This window comes from Dothidotthia symphoricarpi (genome assembly GCF_010015815.1).
Source record: "Dothidotthia symphoricarpi CBS 119687 unplaced genomic scaffold P153scaffold_15, whole genome shotgun sequence".
Taxonomy (NCBI): domain Eukaryota; kingdom Fungi; phylum Ascomycota; class Dothideomycetes; order Pleosporales; family Dothidotthiaceae; genus Dothidotthia; species Dothidotthia symphoricarpi.
The window spans coordinates 39,757-61,291 of NW_022985022.1; the positions used below are offsets into that span (position 1 = coordinate 39,757).

The 21,535-nt window shown below is 50.9% G+C and overlaps 5 protein-coding genes across 5 annotated transcripts; 2 read left to right on the plus strand and 3 right to left on the minus strand.

The window, feature by feature from the left end:
• Positions 1–2,528: 2,528 nt before the first annotated feature.
• On the minus strand, positions 2,529–3,927 carry P153DRAFT_57156 (SPX-domain-containing protein). The gene is made up of 7 exons (XM_033673287.1): positions 3,685–3,927; positions 3,479–3,563; positions 3,300–3,422; positions 3,198–3,248; positions 3,009–3,149; positions 2,913–2,960; positions 2,529–2,860 (listed from the first exon to the last, which is right to left on the minus strand). Coding segments are annotated over exons 1-7 (513 nt in total). The 5' UTR covers positions 3,687–3,927; the 3' UTR covers positions 2,529–2,797.
• A 590-nt stretch (positions 3,928–4,517) lies between these two features.
• Positions 4,518–8,957, minus strand: P153DRAFT_368403 (uncharacterized protein). The gene is made up of 8 exons (XM_033668506.1): positions 8,455–8,957; positions 8,358–8,387; positions 8,229–8,301; positions 6,360–8,173; positions 6,094–6,307; positions 5,815–6,044; positions 5,180–5,733; positions 4,518–5,128 (listed from the first exon to the last, which is right to left on the minus strand). Exons 1-8 carry the CDS (start codon positions 8,518–8,520, stop codon positions 4,891–4,893), a joined length of 3,219 nt encoding a protein of 1,072 aa, XP_033521440.1. The 5' UTR covers positions 8,521–8,957; the 3' UTR covers positions 4,518–4,890.
• Positions 8,958–9,513: 556 nt separating this feature from the next.
• On the minus strand, positions 9,514–12,324 carry P153DRAFT_377359 (uncharacterized protein; the record flags this gene model as incomplete). Its single annotated transcript, XM_033669731.1, has 6 exons — positions 9,514–10,567; positions 10,622–10,954; positions 11,025–11,152; positions 11,499–12,049; positions 12,100–12,197; positions 12,245–12,324. The coding sequence occupies 6 exons, from the start codon at positions 12,322–12,324 to the stop codon at positions 9,514–9,516; spliced, it is 2,244 nt and encodes a 747-aa protein (XP_033521441.1).
• Positions 12,325–15,780: 3,456 nt separating this feature from the next.
• P153DRAFT_296273 (HECT-domain-containing protein) lies at positions 15,781–18,675 on the plus strand (the record flags this gene model as incomplete). Its single annotated transcript, XM_033664079.1, has 9 exons — positions 15,781–15,817; positions 15,877–15,915; positions 15,969–16,074; positions 16,140–16,273; positions 16,333–17,545; positions 17,595–17,888; positions 17,939–18,076; positions 18,127–18,522; positions 18,576–18,675. 9 exons carry the CDS (start codon positions 15,781–15,783, stop codon positions 18,673–18,675), a joined length of 2,457 nt encoding a protein of 818 aa, XP_033521442.1.
• A 1,243-nt stretch (positions 18,676–19,918) lies between these two features.
• P153DRAFT_57303 (uncharacterized protein) lies at positions 19,919–20,983 on the plus strand. The gene is made up of 4 exons (XM_033673288.1): positions 19,919–20,159; positions 20,278–20,463; positions 20,518–20,608; positions 20,699–20,983. The coding sequence occupies exons 1-4, from the start codon at positions 20,077–20,079 to the stop codon at positions 20,747–20,749; spliced, it is 411 nt and encodes a 136-aa protein (XP_033521443.1). The 5' UTR covers positions 19,919–20,076; the 3' UTR covers positions 20,750–20,983.
• Positions 20,984–21,535: the final 552 nt, after the last annotated feature.

Here is a 21,535-nt window from a genome sequence, read left to right on the forward strand (position 1 = left end):
AATCGTCCATCCATACGCTCATAAACGCCACAATGCCAAGAAAACATCCTCTCGTGTTTTGAACTCCCCACATCCCCCCACCGCATCTACATATCCACGGTTTCATTGAAACAAAGCACACCATTGCCCCTCAAAAATCCATCCACTCCATCCGGTGTCGCTTGTCGTCGTGGCTGGGCAATATGCAAATTCGCTTGGGCTGCACCTTCGACCGCTGAATCCGTAATGTCTGTGACAAGAACGAGGCCAGCCGTCTTGATAGAATCGATGAGCGCTGGTGCGAGATCCTGCATTTTTATTAGATCACTGCAATATCACAACTCTGATCCATACTGACCAGAAGGCGGGAACTGCATATCAAGCCCATGAAGTTGTTGTCCCTTGCAATCTGCACTGCTTCCTTCACAGACGTCGTCGTGCGGCCACTGCTCTCCACGGTATGTGTCCGTTCAGACGGCGACAGAGAGCAATCTGCGCCGAGCTCGTTGCAGAGAAGTACCGGGTCTGCCAGGCGTTAGTACAACCATCCAGACCGTTACCATAGTATGCACTTACAGTTGGGTTGCTTCCAGTTGATCACAGTGCAAATATCCTGATTGAAAGAACTGAACAACACGCTCCGCAACGTGCCGTCAATCTCTCCAGCTCCTTGTTCTCTCAGCAACCTCGCATGCTCAAAGACTACAGACAAAATCCTATCCGCGAACTCGTTCATGTCGTGTGTCGGGCCTAGCTTCAGACGCTCCTCCTCGACTCGCGATGGGAAGAGCACGTGCAGCTCTATGTGAATGTGAGCTGGTAACAGTGACAATGCTTCTTTCAGGGTGATGAATGAGGTCGCCAAGGCCTGGTAGATGGTGGGAATATCGTTTGACGTTGCCGTTTTCAATCCTGCGAGCTGCTCCATGGTTGTGGCATTTTGGCGGGCACCAATGGCCGCAAACTGTGCGTAGGTAAGGATGTTGACGGGGACTTCCAGTCCTTGGTGGTTGATCTTCCATCTTGGGTGCAGCACCGGTATCCCGTCGGCTGTCAGCTGTACGAACAAGCGGACGTATTCACCAGAGAGACTGGATCCGGTGATAAGCGTATGGGGTTGTGAGTCAAGTTGGCTGGTTGCTTTCCAGTAGGTAGCAAAATGAGTGATCTCCAATGGAATTCCATGAAAAGGCTTGACTACCTGGAAGTTGAATGTGACCCTACCTATAGATCGAAGGCGAGGGTCAAAAAGCTCCAGATGCCACCGTCCTGTGCTCTTTGATCGTTCCGTGAAAACTTTCGACGACGCAACAGTGCGTGCAATGACCTTTGAGCCAATGGTCGGGTAGATATCGAAGTCGATAGAAAATGTATCGAGATTCTCAATTTGAAATGACATGACCTTGAACTCGTCTTGTATCGGCAAAAGAAGGTTCCTAGGTATGAGATCCGAACTCTTCGACGAGATGGTGAGCCTCGCGGCAGGGTACTTTTGCTCATCGTAGAAACGAATTGCTTCTTTGCCGTTTTTACCAAAGTTGATCACAACAAATGTCTTGGTATCCAAGAAATTGTGCCCGTATCTCCTGAATGGGATGATCGGTGGCGGGAGGATGAACTCGGGGATACCGTCAACGTCGTCTTCAATCTCCATAGGACCTGGCGCCGAACTAGACATCGTCTGCGTGGGTATCTGAGGCGAGGCCTGATTCTGTGTCGTCAGTCCGATCCCGCGTCCGACAGACGCAAGCAGTCTCATGCACTCAAGATGTCCTTCCCATGTTGCGTAGTACATGGCTGACAGACTTTTCTCGTCCACAACATCCACATCAACTTTGCACTGAAGCAACGTCTGAACGCACTCGACATGACCTTCGCTAGCCGCGTGAAACAAAGGTGTCCATTGGTAGAGTTTGTCCGACTGATCGAGATCTGCTCCATACTTCTGTAGCAAAAGCAACATTTGCGGTGTCTTGCCGGATCTAGCAACAAGATGTTGGGGGAAAAGACCTTCCGCATCAGGTAACATCTCGGCCGACCGTTGGAGAAGGAGCTCTACGATCTCCAGTGACGCATACTGGCATGCAAGATTCAATGGAATATGTTCTCCAGGTCCGAGGCGACTTATATCGGCCCCTCTTGACAGGAGCACCTCAACACAGGCAAGTTTCGACTGTACAATTGCGTGGATTAGAGGAGTGAAGCTGTCTTGGTCCCGGAAGTTGACTGTTTCTGGAGCAGCATTGATGAGTTCTTGCACAATCTCCACATAACCATGCATGGCAGCGTAGTGCAGTGGTATCCGGCCATACACATCAGTCGAGTGCACATCTACGTTACTGGATATGCCGAGCTTGAGCACCTCGATTCGTCCGCTGAGCGCAGTCTTGTGGAGGCAGTTTCGCTCATTGATCTCGTCTTCTTGCGCTAGATTCACCAGATTGGAATCGAGCAGAGCATTGAGCGCTTCTTCTGGCGCATCAGCAACCGTGCTGAGAAAGGCTCTAGAGATATGCTCGCGCGCATCCGGCAGATTTGACAAGCGATTCAGACATTCCTCGATTTTGTCGAGATTTGCAGTGTTAATAGCTTGAACAAACTGGTTGTCAAGCTCGAGTTTCGCTTCGAATGCAGGCTCGAAGACCCTAGGTTCGGCGGTCGGATGTGGGGCCTGCACGCCCTCGCCCTCAGCCCACCCGGAAAAGTCGAAGAGCGCTTGCGTCGCCTGATCGGAAAGAGTGCTGATAACCTCGCGGTTGAAACATGGTTGGACTTCAACGGCTCTGGCAAGGTAAAGTTGTTTTTCCCTTGACTGGCTTCAGGTCAGCCCATGTCGAAGAGAGCGCCAGAGGTGATGACTAACCTTGGAGGTTTTGTCCCACTTTACACGTCAGCATGTCAATCAACTATATCTAAGAGGGTATGTTTCAAACCTTCTTGAGGATCTTGGAAAAGGCGGTTTCGTTTACTTCCACAAATTGCTAAGTGATGTCAGCGCTGTCAGCTTCTTGTGTATGCGGACAGATCACCTCAAGCTTGTTCAAGTCCATACTAAACGCCTTAAGCCCTTCCTCAAGAGCAATATATCGCGAAGAAGTCTTGGAGACAGACTGTGGGTGCTGCTGCATAACTCTTTTCTTATCGAGAAGGGTTGTCAAACGTAGACGACACTGCGTTCGAGTGAGACTCTATCAAAACAGGTGCCCCATCACACATACCTCGGCCTCTTTCTGCAGATAAAAGGTGTTGACTTTTTCTATCTCCCGTTCCTGGATATCCAGTGAGATACAGTGCGATCATAGTACATGTGAGAGGCTTACCACTCGGAAGAAAAAAGTAGCCTTGTTCGCCTGCAGTGAACTTCGCGGGTCCAGTCCTTCAAGTCCATAGTTGCTCTCGCTCAGGGCCGGTATAATGGGAGTAGAGCTGAGTTTCTTGATGAGCTGGGGATTGTTATCAGCTCTTACTCAGTGTGTTGGCGGAGGGGCAGGATACCGACCTTCTTGAGCGCCTTGTAATCAACAAAGCTGGCTGCATATTCTGGGATTTCCAGCTGCCGCTTCTGGATGTGTTTACCGAACTTCCTGGAAAAGCATGCTAAGTCAGTAATGTCATCTTGGGTTATCAAGCTGGTTGACGAGGCGGCTCTCTTGGAAGTTGCAAGTGCGCGGGATTGGAGAGCCTCCATGGAAAAAGAAAACATACATTGTGTTGGTGATAGATAGCTTCCGAACGGCAGTTTTCTCGAAACCTCAACAGAGATGCACAGATAATGCACACGCGAGATCCTGGTTTGGGTCCCTATGCCGATCTAATCATCCGAGTTCGGCAATGACGGTATGTAGTCGTGGGCAAACGCCTATCCAGCGATCGAGGCTGGAAAAAGTAATAGTAACAACCGGAGTTCCTGGAACAACTTAGGCACGGGCGCACGTCGTTGATCAAAAAAAAGCTCGAAGTGTAGACGCACTCAAGTTTGCAGCAAGGCGTTACCTCGGAGCGGATGAACCGTTCTAGTGGCTGGTGTGTATTGTTAGTGTGGGCAATTAACAGAAGTCTGACATGTGTCGAACGAGGGGCCGGGATTTGCGATGACGCCGAGGGCTCGTTGTGAGATGCGCTGATGGAGGAAGAGGAGAATGCACATGTTGTTCAGTCGCGACAAGGTTCAGCGAATGGGTGGCCGTATCCTACCCACGCGTATGGATCGTTTGGCGGATGACAGGGGTCGGTACTAGAGCGTTCGGTTCCTTTGCCGTGAAGTTGACAACAGTCCCAATCGAAGAAGCAGACGTTGTGAGAAACTCGTAAACGGAGGAATAAGTGTTTACGTAACCACAGGTAACTGCCGCTCCAGAACGGCAGTTGCTGGGCTCACCAGAATCCAACCTCACAGCAAAGTGGATCACAAAGTCTCGTTCCAGAGTAATATGCACAAAGCCAACATGCATCAGGTGAGTCGGAGGCAACGAAGTCACATCACGCGACATCACTAACATACATAAGGCCAAACGAACATAATGTATCTATTTATTCACTTCCAGATATGACCTGCAGGATATCCCGATACCTACAACACCCCTATCCTTTTAGTACGCAATCCAAACCAGACCGACTTCCGAACCAGTTGTATGCTCGTACACCGATTGAAGAGCTGAAAAAGGTTTATTGGGTATTAGACTGCGCGACCCAAAATCATCCCTACGCTTGAAACCAAAATGCGCAACTGCGCTCCAATCTAATGCATTGCAGAGGACCAACCTTCAGAGTAGCCGTCGCGCCGAGACCCAAAAATCATAGAAGTCCGGTCCAGTCGAGGTCGTTCGAGTGCTCGTGCGAATGATCATTCGGTGTAGGGTTATGGTCGAATGGCGTACGTGTTGCAACGTTTGCGTCCAACTCAACGTTTAGTCACAACTCGTCATCGTCCATCTCGGATGGCTTCAAAAGACCACCGACCTTCATAGCGCGTTCACGTTCCTCCTCCTTAGCCTTGGTAGCCTCCTGCTCACGTTCTTCAGCAAAGAGCTCGGCGTTGTCGCCGGAGAACTCCTTCAGAGAGATGAGGAAGTCTCGTAGGATGATCTTGAATCGGTTGAGGTCGGAGTTGGTAGCGAAGAGTCCATCAATAAATGATGCGATTTGTACACTGCGTTCCGTCAGTCAGCATTGATGATGGATAATACAGATAGACACTTACGTTTGGAGGTTAGGGAATGCCGTGGCTAACAGGTTGCCGACAAAGTTTCGCAGGAACTCCCGGTTTGGCGTGCCTGCTGGGGCCATGTCTGGAGATGTGTAGATTGGGCCCTGGAGCTTGTCCGAGTCAACCAGCCAAAACATCTTCGCCAGCAACATCGACTGCGACTTGAAACCAGCTTTGTGATCGCTATCAGTGACAACGAAAAACACATCCTGGAGAATAGTTGTAAAGAACGTCTGGAAGAACGAGTTGCAGGTCTGTGGGTCTGTCTCGGACATGTTGGAAACCAACTCGAAGCACATGGAAAGACCCGCACTCTCAACCTCTCGGTTGTCGTGTTTGCTAGCCCACATGCACGAGTCAATGACAAACTTGAACGATCGTGCATCGAGCCTCAGGAGAGCGGGGAAGCAACGTAGGTTGATCGTCCGTAGGAGCTTGAAGAACTCGACGCGGTGTTCAGGGTATTCCGAGAAGTCCTTGTTGATCATGTCAAGTGTGCATTCGAAAACACTGTCCATGATGTTGATGATCTGGTCCTCCATCATGCTCTGTTTCCGAGTCAGCAGTTTTTTTGAGAACGATCAAGCAAGTCCAACCATGTGTTTGCTCAGATTGGGTCTCCAACGTACATGTAGCTTATTGACAATTGTCGTCATGACGTTCAGCACCTCGGCCTCGCGGGCATCAGGGACGTTGTTCTTGTAGTCGATCAGGACAGCTTCCAATAGCTTGGGCACGATGTTGTTGTGAATCATTTCCAAGTCGTCAGCCTTCTCCACGTATGTGTTGATCAGCTTGAGAATCTCCTTCTTGATCGTACGGAGTCCTCGGACTTTCGGCATCTTGGTCGCGACATTGCCTTCACGTGTTAGCATGCATGCCATGGGAAGAGATATCGCATAGCTCACCTTCTCGCTGGACAGCCTCATCGATGAGTTGAGAGCTCGCGCGGTACATAGTCAGCATGTCGAAGTATATCCGGCCAATCTGCGGGTAGAAGTAGGATCCAATCGAACCGCATGCAGCGACGTTGGTCTTCATGATGTTACCGACAATCTTGATGACTTCCGAGTCCTGGAGACATGCCGGATTTTGGTTTGCTTGGCCGATGATGGTATCCCACTATTACAATGTTAGTTCTGTAGGTAGCTTGGCACAACCAGAAGATACTCACAGCAGAGTTAGGCAATGCCATCAGATCGTGAATCAGACGTTCCTGCATGCTCTTCTGCCCCTGGGCGCTGATCATGTAGCCGCAGGCCTCGTAAAACGTGTGAACCTGCTGAGGCGAAAGGTCCCCGGTGATCTTCCTTAAATTCCGTACGATTTCGTCGATAAAGGGCTCGTTCTCGCCGGGCTGAAGCGCAACAAAGTGTCGACGACACTTGTTGGCAATCTTGATGAATGTGTCGCAGGCCATGTCTTGTACACCCTCGTGCGTTTCGTGCATAAACTCAAATAGCTTGTTGACAACAGTCTTCAAGAACTTCCAATGAGCCTTCAGGAATCGCGGGTATTGTCCGACAATGTACATGATGTTACTGGCGACGACAGCCTTGTTGTCCTTTCCTCGCTTCATCTCGGTCAGGCCTAGGAGGTCCTTGATCACAGTGACCAAAAATCGCTTCTCAGTCTCCTCGTTCATGGCACCGGAGATGGATCCAATAGCCCAGCAGAGAGTGTTGCAGTTGGCCCAAGACCATTCTGTGCCGTCGACCTGTCGCGCCAGCTTCTCGGACATGATTTGTTCTGTGTCATTGACGTCCAGATGTGTCAGGAAGACCAAGCACTCTCGGGTCGATTTGTACAACTGGATTGTATCGCTCTCCTTGACGAACTCGCGAACAATTTCACCCTCATCGTTTTCAACAATGAGCACTTCCTCTGGTCTGACCATCTTTTCAATCATGACTGTTCGAAGGTTGGACAAAATTTCCGTGTACTTATTCTTGCGCAAAGGGTAGTTTGCCAACGCTGACGAATCGCGACCGTTACTGCCTGTGATTCCCATATTCAGAAGAGGGTTGAGGTCCGTGATGGGAAGCGCTTGCATCTCATCATATAGCTCAGAGACGAGCTTGGTCCAGTACTCCAAGCAGATCTTGAAAATCTCGCGGTCGTCGATTTGGCTGATGCGAATCAGGTAGAAATGACCGTGGGTGAGGAAGTCCCTGTTCATGAGGTTCTCTATCACGTTCAAGTGCATGGTGAAGAAGTTAGTTAGGAAAAGGGCAAGATTCAAGACGAACTCCTGATCTCTGCTATTGCTGGATGCATACGTGCTCTTCAGATCGAGGGAGAGCGGGATGATCTTCGAGATCGCTGTCAATGTCTCTGTGAACATCTCGACGAGCTTATCGTCATAGGCTGGCTCGGTGTGAAGGCCCGCGATCTCCGTCAAACACTTCAGGGTGATGTTACGGAACTCGGGCACCTCGAGAAATCGGCTTCGGAGGGTCTCAATGAGACTCTGGCCGCTGGGGGGCGTTTCGAAGATGTAGCCGAGAGGGATCCAGTTGAGGAAACGCAGCAATGTCTCAAGTGTCGCCTTGATCAGGGATGCCTCGGTAGCAGTTCGCAGGACTTCCGAACAGAGCTGGTAGATGGACGTAAACTCGTCACACATGCTCTGCTTGAGTTCTCTCCGCTTAGCCGATGTCATCTGCTCTTCGGAGTAGTCAAAGACTTCCTCGGACAGGAGTCGCAAGATGACCATGTTGTTTTCGCAGATCCCCAAACTGCTGTGACACGATGAGATGATCTCGTTTATGAAGGTTGGCCAGTTGTGAGGCCACTCTTGCTTTAAGATCGACACAAGGACGAGGTTGAGCTTGTTGAGCAGGGTGCGGTCGGCGCGACGGGTGTCATCATTGTTCGAGAGCGTGATGATGAAGTTGACGACGAAGTTGCGGATGCCCTGGCACTGGTCGCGAGGCAAGACCTTCCACCTCGTCATGATCACATTGTCGAGTACTTGAAGTCCCAAGTCTGCTCATTATTAGTACTCTGCCAACCCAGCCTCCTTCCACACCAGCAGACTTACACTTGGTCTGGGGGTATTGCGCATCCTGCAGGATCTTGTCAACGAGAAGCCACGCATCTGGGTTCTCCTTGAACTGTTCGAGTGTCAGTCAGTCTAGAGACTAAGCTGGAGTGAGCTGGGTCAGCCTACCTGATTCAGCGTAGCTTGAGCTTGTTTTTGCTGTGGAGAGCGAGATGTCAGCTATGCTAGCCTCTACGAAGTACCGAGGGACTCTCAGACTACATACTGTTTCGCCGCGACCCTCGTAGAAGGCGCGCACTGTGGCGTCGAGCTCATCGATAGAGAGAGACATGGCGGGCGGCAGCGCGACGGGAAGCGCTCCCAATCAGCCTGAATGTGGAAATGTTTCCCAAAGAGCTTGGCTAAAGCTGTAGGATGCGATGGGGGGTGGTAGAGCGCAGTCGAAGCGGGAGGGAGATGAGCGCGTGTGGGTCCGCTGCCTTGCAGAGGTGGATGAGGACGATGGCGGGGCAGCAAGGGCGGCAAGAAAGCTGGCGGGCACTAGGGACAAACACGCGGAGGAGTGAGGTGAGCTTGGCGGTCGGGGAGTCCAAAGTGAAGCTATACAGCCAGCTGCTCGCCGAAGTGAAGTCTCTTGGGTTGACGTTGTTGGTAGAGGCACGGGAAGCGTGATGAAGTCGCGTTTGCATGCCGAGAAAAGCCGCTAACCGAATTGGTGGACACTGCTCTCAGGCACTCCGACAAACCAAAGGCCCGCTTTTATGTGGGAATAAAACCTTCACCGCATCTTCTTAGATCGTGAACGATGAGTAATAGGACACCATGTTCTCTGTTTAAGCTAAGCGTGTTGACAAGCGCCTATCTGCCAATGTCCTCGGCACATGAAACGTCCAAACAGCCTCAAAATCAGGAACAGAGAAGAACATGTCTGTTGCAGCAACAACACTATCCACCCAACTACGCAAATTGACTAAATTAAACATATATACTTGACAGCCAAAATTACGCCAGACTCGCAGTGATAAATTCTGAACATCCATATGCAAACACCTAAACACCGACCAGAATGTACCAAAACCAACCCTCCATTACAAAACATATCGGAACCTCCAGAAACCTCGATACGATGTCCATAACTCCTGCCCCGGTCATTTCAGTGTGCGTGCCGATAACAAGTACGAGTGAATGAACGCCGCTAAAAGAAAGAAAGAAGGCCGTCCTGTCCCGTATGCGCCATGTTCCAAACCAGTCGCTGATCATCAATGAGCTAGCTGTAGATTCCAGCCAGCTTCGTGCTACTTTTGTTACCGCCGCAATCGGGTGTCTACATGTGATCGACCTCCACAAATCTTCCTCGTGCGGGTCGTGCGCGTTCGCTGACTGGACTGTGATGAAATGCGCCGTCACTGCCGTTGACCATGTCTTCATCTTCGTAAAGTGTAGGACTGCGCTGTGTGCTCTCAGGCATTGGTGGAGGTCTATTCGATACTGGCTGGGCATAGAATTGGGCGGGTGTGTTCGTCGTACTAAGCGGACGATGTTCTACATCGTTGCTATACCGTGTTGCATCTGGATTACTCAAATAGTCGACAGAGTGTTGGGGGCGATGTGAATGATATGCCGATTCTGGAGGTGGCGGAAAATACATCTGCGGTTGCTGCTGAGGTTGGTATAACGGAGGCATGGCAGGTGATCCGGGCGCAGGGTATGGGTACTGATGCTGCAAAGCAATTGCCGATGGTGGTGGATACGTGTGGTTGTCCCGAGGAGGCGATTGGTTGTCGTATGACATACGGTTGTCAGAGTAGGGTGGATACGTGTTGAGTGGCTGATATGCTTGTTGAGCAGTCTCAGCAGGATGCGACCTTGTACTCGTGGGCGATGTAGATGCGTAAGGCTGAAGTGCGTGAAGCGATGGTGGGGAATGGTGGCTGTAGCCTGGCGATTGTGAAGCCTGAGAAGTTCCTCCTGAATAATTCGAGTAAGCATTGGAATCCGAGTACTGGTTCATTGAAAGATATTTTCCTGTACCAGGTGCCGGCAATTCCTGCCTTGAGATAGTAGCTGCGAGCTCTGCTGGCGGCGGAGAGGATGGAGCGACCGGGATAACGTTATCCTTTTTCATCGCTTTCTTACGGCGATGAAAGCAGAACAAGATGAGACACAATATTGTAATCAATGCTACCAGACCGCCAACAACGCCACCTGCGATTGCTCCTACATTACTATGCTTCGAGTCGGAGGATGAGCCCGAAGTGTTGGTGGGAATGAGACGAGTCGCAGCTCTAGTAGCAAATGACGCTGTCCGCGTAAAGTAAACCCTGAGGTCGTTGTCACCCCAAGTAGCAGGAGCCGTTACAGTTGCGCCGCCCGTAGGTCTGAAACGAGTCAGCAGTGCTCCGTATAGTTCGTGAGTGTATGACAATACGCACCCTCCCCCGATCGCAGCTATGATAGGTGTAGGTACGGAGTATTGCGAGAGCTTAGGGTCGAATCTGTCCCAAATTGTTGATGCACCACCGTTGTAGCCTAGATTCATGTTATGTTGGCCCTGCGCGTCAGGCGAGTCGCACTGGTCAAACGATGGGAACCAGCCGCCTATGACCAACATTTGGTTATGATTGATCACATTTGCGCTACATCCACCATGGGCGTACTGTCCAGTGCCGTTGTATGATTTGATCCAAGTGAACGATGGGAGCGAAAGAATGTATACATCGTCGAAAGCGAGTGAGTTTCCAAAGCCGTATCCACCGTATGAATAACTGTTGATGAATGGGTCAGCATATCCGAGATCCTTGCAGACGACGATGTAAGTAAGGGAGAGTATCCTACATGTTATATGAGGATTTGTCGTCCGCCCAAGTGACGTCGGCGCAGAACTGACGCCGCGGAAGAGGAGTGTCGCCTGCAGCCGTTTGAAAATACCACTTGCTGGAGGCTATATCGAGAATGTGGATGTCCTGGAGGATGTGTCAGAGGAATGGTCGATTCGCGATTATGGAGGCTCTTGGTTAGTCGGAATACCCGGAACTGAGTAGGCTGCAGCGAGGTCTTGCAACAGCCTGACAACTACATATAAACAAACCGTAAGACTCTTACACCTTACGTGTTGTTTGTATACGCCTACCAAGCATGTACGTCTTCGTAATACTTTCAATCTTGTAGTTGAGGGTTGTTGTGTTTCTGCAAAGAACAGACCTTGATTCCGAGTATTTCGACTAACCGAGAGGGAGGACATACATTCATGTTCGCCTAAGCAGTATTCGTGTTAGCAGTCGATCATCCAGTGGATTTGGTATAGCTTACTGCAACAGTAGTTCCATTTCGGGACGGATCCTCGATACCGCCAAAGTAGACAAGTAAGCCGCCATCTGACGCTGGCAAGTAGACCAACTGTCCCTCTGCTCTTCCGATGGTGTCGGGGCCACTGTTATTTCTCATCGTTCCCGTCGAGAACTCGAACCGAATCAAATTGCTTGTCGCGATAGGATGCCCAGTCCATCCCGGCGTCGTTCTCTCGTTCAGCCAACCTCCATAGTGATACCCAAGCCCGAGACTTTCGATTTCCGTTCCGGCGCCGAACGATACTCGCTGGAAGGATCCAGGATCGCTTGTGTACTCACTGCTATTCCACTGATTGAGAAGCACGTCATATGTCCACAAGCTGAAATCTGTAGGTGAACCTCCAGGCGGATACTCTCCGCCGAACTGATAGAAGCACTTGTTCACATTGTCCGCCCATAATAATCCTCCAGAGACACTCGGTATGTGTGCGGGTTTCGAAAGGTTCGCATACTGTGCGGGCATTCCTGGTACTTGGGTCGTAGAGTTCAGATCGCTGAACACCAGCCATGTATCTGAGAATTGCGCGTTAGTTCAATTCGAACCTCAAAGATGGGGATCGTACTCGTGTAGTTCAACCCAGCCGGATCCCAGTCTACCATGCCACCATCAATGAAGAGTCTCCCGTCGATTTGCGCCGTTTGATGACCCCATCGTCGGCAGCTACTTCGCATCAGCCTCTTCTAATACAGCCTGCAGTCGCAACATACAAGTCTTGGACAGGGTCTTTTTGTTGGGCTCGAGCAACAAGGCTAAACGCGACAAGCAAGCATAGTCGAAAATATGCCATGATACGCATTCATGGCGACCGTGGTAGTACGAAAGTGAGTTGCTCGAGATGTCGTAGGTGGCCAGAGAAGGAAAGGGGACTCGTTCGAAGTATGATTGCGACTGCGATAACGTTTGAACGTGGGTATAGGCTGCGACTAGGCTGAGATGATTGTTCAGGGAATCAGGTATCACGGCGTGCGCGTGGCTGAACAGGTGCGCCCATCCCGCAGCGCTGTTAGGGGGATGGGAGGGCAGCTTATTGTTGTACAATGCGCTACTGAAGGACACTGATTCGGCTATGATGCTAACGGTGAGACAAAGGCGCCAATAACACAAGCCCGGAGAAAAGATCGGCTCGGAGATCGCATCATTCGATAGCACATCAGTTAAAGTGAATACGAGAATGCGAGGATTGCGCTACAAGGGTAGATGCGTTCGCAACGTTTAAAAGGAAACCCGGGTCAAGGCGTATCGAGAACCCCTGGCATAGCGAATTGTGATGCACGATGAGTATGGGAAAGAGACTTTTGCTCAGCCGCTCTTGTGCTACTACATAGCCTGACACACCTTCTGCCGTCAGCGTCTCACGGAGGCATACTGTGTGCTGATAACGTGAGTGAGCGTTCAGCTGCTCGTGCAACCTTGATCAACGTCTCTCGCCCTGCCTCGTGGATCACCGCCCCCAACGGGAGCGGTACAACGTGCAGCCCGCGCTGACATTGCACGCACAAAAGCAGGACAACGCAACGCGTCTGTGACCGGACGTCAAGCTCGATGCCCTTATCATGCAAGGGCACCTTCGCTGACGCTCAGCGTGTGAGAGAATATGTCGGCCTAAAGCGAACCCGGAGCCCCAATACCGACAAAGTCGGCGAAGCGAACTCCAGGATTAGAATGGCTTTGCATCATTCTTGGTTCTCACTGGAAAAGGCGAATCCATTCATTGAGGAAGTACCTTAGGGTTATTGGAGACCGTAGACAATATGTGAAGAAAAGAAGAGAGACGAAAATCGTGCGCTCATCGAGTGAGAAACTTCTCTTGGCAGCAGTCTAACCAGCTTAAGTTTGGTCGGGTGGGCCTTTCATCCCAGACTTCCAATGCTCTAAATTTTTAATACACTAAATCTGGTCGACTATGTATGTCGCTATAACTTGTGTGCTCCTGGCTATCACTCAACTGCAAAAGATAGAAGTAAGCTACGTTCCTTGTGGCTCCTACAAGCAGCAAAACTGCGCTAACAAGAGTTGCAAAAGTGCCTGTTAGGCGTATACTGCCCAATATTTAGGCCTAGGTCTTCTTCGCTAAGTTGACTTGTAGTTGTCGAGCTGCTGCAAGATTTTGATGTGTGCCCGCAGAACCACAATCTTGCGTGTGTAAGTGAAAGCTCACGTTTGGATTATACTATTCGATGCTGCAAGACAAACATTCGCCTGAACATTATAACTGTCCTCCAACAGATCTGACTCCACGCCACCAGAAATGGACTTGAATTTGAACAACGTTAAAGACAGCGACTACCTCAATGTCCTCCAGGGCATCAAGAACGTGATGCATCATTCGCCTACAACACCAACACAAATTAAGAAAAGTGTACGGCGCACCAATCGCGTCGACGAGTTACTAAAAGCAATGCGTGCTCTTTGGGCTCTTTTGGAAAGCTTGAAAGAAGTTGACCCCAAACTTGCCAGCTCTCAAGAAACTGAAGCAGCATCGAAGGCTGCTGTGCAACAGGCGGTCAGCTCCCTCGATCTTTCACACATGTTTCCGCAAGAGGAGACAGAAGCGGCGGTGGATCAGAACAATACTGTAAATGTTCTAGCAAGCGTTGTTAAGATAACTAACACTTCACAATAACTCCTGGCCAATCTACTCGCAAAACTCAACGTCTGGCTTTGAAGCTGAGAAAGAACTACGGCGAACACAACGAGGAAACCGAGTTGGCAGGGCTTATAGGTTACGACTCTGATGTCGAGATGGAAGGATAAGCTTTCAAAGTTCTGCGGCGCAGGAATTGATGATAGCTTGGTATTGCGGCGAAGCGGTGGACGGAGAGGTGGCACGGGAAGGTTGGAGTTCTTGCGGGGTTTCATGATTCGAAGTATGAGAGTAGATGTGAAGTTATCATCTGTGAAGATCGTCTTCTACGTGAACTTTTCGCACTACTCATTTCGATATAACTGCCCAATAGTGATGATGATGTCTTGAAGCCTTGACTGCGGTAGCCTCTGAGTATAAACGACACACGGACATAAATGTTGTACAGAATTGCTTCAGCCTCCTGCCAGGATTTCATCCTATTTACCAGTGGTAAACATCATTGCACAACAACTTCCAGAATAAGAGGGAGTAGATGGATGCAATTTCAACCCGATGCTGATAGTCATAGGAGTGTTGAGCATATTAGGAAAATAAGAGAAGGTTATGATGTAAATGGGAAGACTCGAGATGAATTGGAGAGAGATCTTGAGAACAATTGGTACATAACCTTGGGACGTTGGAATAAAAACCTATGACTGAAACCGTGTTTCATGGGCGACTGCAGTGACGCTTTAATCCGTCTTACCAGGATTGTATATGCGGAGTTTTGACAATTCTGTCGTATATTTTGTATGTTCGATAAGTAGTTGGGAGGAGTTCAAGCACGAGACCGCCCGATATCGCTGAATCCTAACAACGATGGCCTGAGATACTAGAGCAATTCGAAGCAAACAAATCGATGGCAAGGGAAGTAGAAAATATCCTGAAACGCTTCTTGTGTCTAATCCCGAGCAATCAGATGTCGTGGAGAGTCGAGGGATGGTTCCTGGTAGCGATTGTGCTTGATTGGCGCCGATGTTCCGTTGGAGGTTTGACATCATCGATACTCGCTCAATGGCGAGCGAGCATGACAGAGACGCGCGCGCTATTTTCAGACTGATTGATACAGCCGGTACCTCCAGAGGCTCTTATCAACAGTCCACCCCTCTCGTGGCTTGCATCCGTCTTCTCCTTCTGCACAGTGCCAGGATCTTGACGCTGCTCGTATCGTTCGCGGGGCACTGCCAAGGCAAGTTTGGAGCTCCAGAGTCTAGAGCAGAGGTCCAAGCAAGTGAGACTTCTCAAATCGCAACACGCAGTCGTTCACCGCCGTCTGCGTCGTCGAAGCTGCTCCAACAAGACAATCCTCGGCGATTGCAGAGCACTGTAGAAGCGTAGCCGATTTGCAGGTGGCGGCCGTTTCTCGGACAGGCCTGCGAGCGTCGTCTCGCCCTCGCCGTCTTTGTAACCGCGCACGGTTCCTCCGCACAGCCTCCTCCGCCCGTACCCTCGTCGTCACGAACCGCCGCAGCTTGCCTGCTTGTCGTCTGTCGCCTGCCGACATACCCAGCGCGAGTGCAGCACCACAAGACCACGACGACTCGAACTCGCTGCGTGTTCTGAGTGCCGCTCCTCTGCGTCCTCTTCACCGTCGCCGCCGCCGCGTCCTCGCGCATGATGGACCCCAACAGCCAGCCCAACCTGCGCATCACCAGTGCGTAGCTACCCTGATCCTGCACGCCTGAGCCTGGGGACGAGTCTGACAGCATCCAGTTATTGCCGCCGATGGTCTCTACAAGCGCGATGTGTTCCGTACGTGCTACAGCTCTGCTGACGGTGTGATAAATCGCTCACACTTGGGATAGGCTTCCCGGACCCCTTCGCCGTCGCCACGGTCAACGGCGAGCAGACCAAGACGACGAGCGTGATCAAGAAGACGCTGAACCCCTACTGGAATGAGAGCTTCGACATGTACGTCATTCCATACTATGCGCCTCGCCTTCTACGTGCTCAAGCAACGCTAACACGCAGGTCAGGCGGGCAAATGAAGAAAGTGTGCTCGCGGTTCAGATATTTGACCAGAAGAAGTTCAAGAAGAAGGACCAGGGCTTCCTGGGAGTCATCAACGTCCGTATAGGCTCTGTCATAGACCTTGACGCGGGTGGTGACGGTAGGCTCTCCAACCCAACCCAACCCAACCTCCATGACGCATGCTGACAGCCGTATCAGAAATGCTCACGCGCGACCTGAAAAAGTCCAACGACAACATGGTCGTCCACGGCAAGCTCATCCTCAACCTCTCCACAAACCTCACCGCACCCATCAGCCAAGGAGCGAACAACGCCACCCGTCCCCCCGCTTCTACACACCCCTCCACAAACGGTCCCGTCACTGCCGGTCCTTCTACACCACACCAGTCTACGCAGAACCTGCACCCGAACGTGTTTCCAGGCCAGCAACGAACGTCAACTACCGCACCGCCAGATGCCCACCGTCTTAGCCAAGCGCCCTCTATTGCTCCGCCAAGCGGCGCTCCTCTGGGACCACCTCCGAGTGGGGCGCGAACGGCTGTTGCTGCAGGCACTGAAGGATCCTACAGTGCCTTTGAAGATGCGCAAGGACGACTGCCCAACGGGTGGGAACGTCGTGAGGATCATTTGGGTCGAACATACTACGTGGATCACAACACTAGGCAGACTACTTGGATCAGGCCTGGCGCAGGATTCAATGCCGCAGATCAGCGAACAGCCTTGGCCGCCCAGACCCAGCAGGAGCGCACGCGACACCAGAACCGCATGTTGCCAGAAGATCGCACTGGCGCGAGCTCACCAACTCTCGCCGAGCAACAGCCTTCGCCACCGCCAGGTGCCTCTGCGAGCGCTGCGAGCATGATGGCCACGGGAGCGACCACTGCAGGGACCGGGGAACTCCCGTCTGGTTGGGAGCAACGACACACTCCAGAAGGAAGACCATACTTTGTCGACCACAATACGCGAACAACCACATGGGTCGATCCCCGCCGACAGCAGTACATACGCATGTATGGTGGTCAGGCCGCCAACGGCAGCACTATCCAACAGCAGCCTGTGTCACAGCTTGGGCCTCTACCATCTGGATGGGAAATGCGCCTCACGAACACGGCCAGAGTGTACTTTGTCGACCACAATACAAAGACTACCACCTGGGACGATCCACGATTGCCATCGTCACTCGATCAGAACGTGCCGCAGTACAAGCGTGACTTCCGTCGCAAGCTGATCTACTTCCGATCGCAGCCGGCACTTCGCATCGTATCTGGGCAATGCCACGTCAAGGTCAGACGAACGCATATTTTCGAAGATTCGTATCACGAGATTATGCGGCAAAGTGCTGCTGATTTGAAGAAGCGACTGATGATCAAATTCGACGGTGAAGACGGGTTGGATTACGGAGGTCTTTCTCGGTACGTGCAAGCGCAACCCCGTCAAGTACTATGCTAACAACACTTACAGAGAGTTTTTCTTCTTGCTTTCTCATGAGATGTTCAACCCCTTCTACTGTCTATTCGAGTATTCCGCACATGACAACTACACCTTACAGATCAACCCTCACTCCGGCATTAACCCCGAGCACTTGAACTACTTCAAGTTCATCGGGCGAGTTGTCGGGTTGTCGATTTTCCATCGCCGATTCTTGGATGCATTTTTCATTGGAGCGTTTTACAAGATGATCCTTAGGAAGAAGGTTGCGCTACAAGACATGGAGGGTGTAGATGCTGACTTCCACCGCAACTTGGAATGGATGCTGTAAGTCTACTGACAAACAGGCTATACAACATGAAGCTAATTTATTTCAGGAACAACGATATCACAGACGCGCTGGAACTCACGTTCGCAACGGATGACGAAAGGTTTGGCGAGACTGTTAGCATCGAACTGAAGCCAGGAGGCGACAACATCGACGTCACCAACGACAACAAGGGCGAATACGTCGAGTATGTATCCCCTTTGTCAAAGCAGAGAACAATTGGACTAACTTGGTTAGACTCATCACCGAATGGCGTATTCAGAAACGAGTCGAGGAGCAGTTCCAGGCTTTCATCACTGGCTTCCATGAGCTCATCCCTGCTGATCTAGTCAACGTTTTCGACGAGCGTGAACTCGAACTTCTCATCGGCGGTATCGCAGATATCGACGTCGACGATTGGAAGAAGCATACTGACTACCGTGGTTACACCGAGAAGGACGAGGTCATCCAGAACTTCTGGAAGTGCATTGGTAGCTGGGACGCCGAGCAGAAGTCGCGTCTGCTGCAATTCGCCACAGGTACTTCACGTATCCCTGTCAACGGGTTCAAGGATCTACAGGGTAGTGATGGGCCGAGAAGGTTCACGATTGAGAAGGCGGGTGAACCTAATCAGCTTCCAAAGTCGCACACATGGTAAGTTTTCTTTCTCACATGGCTCGGAAGTATGAATACTAATTGTATTGTAGTTTCAATCGTCTTGATCTGCCTCCATACAAGACCAACGAGGCACTGAATCAGAAACTCACAATCGCTGTTGAGGAGACTGTTGGGTTTGGGCAGGAGTAATCGGATGTGTGGAAAACAAGGTGTTGGTGTTGCAGGACTTTGCTTGCGTCAATCGGTGGGGGATGAGGAAGACATACAGACATACGTGACTTCCGCATTAGTGTACAAAACTCATGGAGCGGATGGACATGGGGGAAGAAGAAGACCAAGCAGAAGACGGCTCCTGAAGCTTCAAGTCGTATGCGATTATTCATCTTTAGCAGTGCCCCATTCCTATCAAACTTTGTCTCTTTTTTGTTTTAGTCCTGTGGCGAGCCAAAGTGGCGTTTTGTGGGGTCTAGCATAACTTTTCATCAACCAGTGGATTCAAATGTTTATTTGAATTGGCATCTCGGATCTCGGCCAAGTCTAACGTCTCGGTGGCTCTCAGTCAACTGTAAAAACGGGTAATAAGCTGCGTTCCTTGTGGCGCCTACAAGCAGTAAAACTACACAATTAATGTTTTTAGATGTGCACGCATGGCGCATATAGTAAAAGATTCAGGCACGAAGTTTATATAGTAAACTAAGTTGTATTTGTTAAGCTGTTCCATAATTTTGCTGCACCTTAGTTACTGGTATCTTGATGGCCCAAGAGAGTGGTTCTCTTGCCACTTGCTTCTACCGATATCCGAGTCTCCCTCGTGTTTCGTCCCCTCACCAACGACCCGACTCGCTCCTCGTGATCGTCGAAAATCTTGTCCCCGAGTCAATATCCTGTCGGCGAGATTGAAACACACGCATCTTGGCTTTCAAACCATACGTTAAGCGAAATTGAACATCCCCGAAACGCTGTGCTCATGCTCATGTCCCAACGAGCACACGCCCAACCAGCCCGAACACCTCGAGTCGGATGAAGAAGTGCGTGGCAAATACGAGAACACCTAAGCCGGGCAGTGCAATGCAGTAGCCACAGCTCAAAATACCAGCAAAACACGACGTTGAAGACCGGTACGACCAGGCGAGCGCGGAATTGATTGCATGCGCCCGGCCTTTGCTAAATTTAGGGGGCTGGTTCTGGGTCAGGGTCGGGTGATCTAGTCCTAAAGGAGCAGTCGATAGAGTAGACTTGACCCATAGTCGCCTAGTGAATGCTGTGTTTGTCATTAGAAGTAGCTTATTGTTTGCCTTTTGTCGCTTGGCTTGGGAAATGTAATGGGGGGAGGATGTGATGAGCTGAAGGGTTGGCTCGGGGACAATGTTAATAAGAAGAATGGGGCTCCCCCGTTTCTCGAGCTTCCTTTTTCTTTTGTGAAGCGACGTCCAACGGAACTTGTTCTTCTACCCTATCTACATACTTCTACGTATACTTAATTCGCCCATCAATCGCTCTGGGTCCTTTTGCTAAGACTTCCATCGTCTATTACTTATTTAATTACCGTCGTCGATTAGCTCCTTAGCTGCTACTATACCATATCTCAAGATGCGTTACGCTACCGCCATCGCTGTCGTCTTGTCTGTTGCGACCACCTTCGTTGCGGCACAGAGTTCGTGCGCGGCGCAGACGTACGTCTTGCATTCCTGATACTATGGCACCTGGCTCAAACCCTGCTCTTGAGAATGTCTCATGCATGGCGTGATGCCTCGCGTGTTTTCTGGAACACAATGCTAACACACCAAACAGCATCCTTGATGCCTGTATCGATGGCTACCAGTCCCGTATCGCGAGCTGCCAGCGCAATGGCAACGACTACATCTGCCTGTGCGACGTGTACAGAGATGTGCTAGTTTGCTACAACAACTGCCCGGACAGCACCGACAAGCCATCCGTCCAGAACACAGTCACATCATACTGCTTGGCTGCCGACCCGTACGTCCCCCTGTCCTCGTTGTAGGCATGATTGGTGTGCTGACAGTCTGCAAGTCTTCGCTCTGCTTCCTTGTCATCCCTCGCTTCGGCTAAGTCCGTCGCCGCCACTGCCACGACCAACAAGCCTGCTTCGACTTCTGCTTCCGTTACCAGCGCGGCTGGGTCGGGGTCCGCTGCTGTTTCGTCGGCTACTGCGTCTGCGTTCGCGACTGGTGCTGCGAACTCTTTCGCCGCGCCGGCGGGTGCGGCGCTTGTTGCGTTTTTGGGTGCCGCTCGGTTGTTGTAGGTGGATTGGATGAAGTGTGGTAGTGGATACTGATGGGAAGGGAGGTTGGTGTGGAGTAATACTATAATAGGCTCGAGATGTGAAAGGAGTTGAATATGAAATTGTTGGTCGCAAATTCCAACCACTTATGATGGCCTACTTACATCGCACCACGAGTGAAATTTGTGTGTATCTGTGGCGCCACACGAGCAGTATCTCCTTTCCCCCTGTATGGCGATGTGGCGCAGAAGTATTGGTTGTTAGTGTGTCCTTGCAATCGCGTGTCAGTTCCACGGCAGCGTATATCTTCCTCGTTGGCTACAGTGGCTTGTTATCATTGACGGGAAGATAGGTAGATTCATGACCACAGAGGCTCCTGTGTTGATAAGAGTTTCATTGCATCTGTGACTCACCAAAAGCCTGGTGGAGATTCGACATCCAAGAGTCAGTCACCGAACGCCGGTGGCTGCGCTGGCAAGCTAGGCGTTGTTACATGCCAGAATTTATTGGGCCAAACTTAGACCCAGCAGAGCCACATGACTTTTCGGTATCTCTGCCTCCGTGGTTTAGCGTTGAACGGACTTGAATCTCAACCTTATTCCCCCGCATCTTGAGTCGAGATATTATGAGCAGAGACGACGCTGCGTCACAAGCGTCTGTGCTTCCTGGTCTAAGGCCGACTTCGGCGACGAGACGCGTGCGTGCGAGGCGTCTGGGGAAACCTGGGGAAGGATGCTCGGGGCTGGGTCTTCAGGGTGTAGCGGGATTAGCAGGGATTGGCTGAGGTAGGCTAATTTTTAGGTCAAC

What these genes read in the sequence shown, in the direction of transcription:
- P153DRAFT_368403 (XM_033668506.1), bottom strand. Translation starts at nt 8,520, where the DNA reads ATGTCTCTCTCTATCGATGAGCTCGACGCCACAGTGCGCGCCTTCTAC. An exon ending in ACGAGGGTCGCGGCGAAACA is followed by an intron (nt 8,388 to 8,454) that starts GTATGTAGTCTG and finishes CGCTCTCCACAG; the next exon opens with CAAAAACAAGCTCAAGCTAC. An exon ending in TGGCATTGCCTAACTCTGCT is followed by an intron (nt 6,308 to 6,359) that starts GTGAGTATCTTC and finishes ACATTGTAATAG; the next exon opens with TGGGATACCATCATCGGCCA.
- P153DRAFT_57303 (XM_033673288.1), top strand. Translation starts at nt 20,077, where the DNA reads ATGCGTTACGCTACCGCCATCGCTGTCGTCTTGTCTGTTGCGACCACC. An exon ending in AGTTCGTGCGCGGCGCAGAC is followed by an intron (nt 20,160 to 20,277) that starts GTACGTCTTGCA and finishes CACACCAAACAG; the next exon opens with CATCCTTGATGCCTGTATCG. An exon ending in CTGCTTCGACTTCTGCTTCC is followed by an intron (nt 20,609 to 20,698) that starts GTTACCAGCGCG and finishes TCTTTCGCCGCG; the next exon opens with CCGGCGGGTGCGGCGCTTGT.
- P153DRAFT_57156 (XM_033673287.1), bottom strand. An exon ending in TGGACTTGAACAAGCTTGAG is followed by an intron (nt 2,961 to 3,008) that starts GTGATCTGTCCG and finishes GACATCACTTAG; the next exon opens with CAATTTGTGGAAGTAAACGA. An exon ending in TTTCCAAGATCCTCAAGAAG is followed by an intron (nt 2,861 to 2,912) that starts GTTTGAAACATA and finishes TGACGTGTAAAG; the next exon opens with TGGGACAAAACCTCCAAGGT.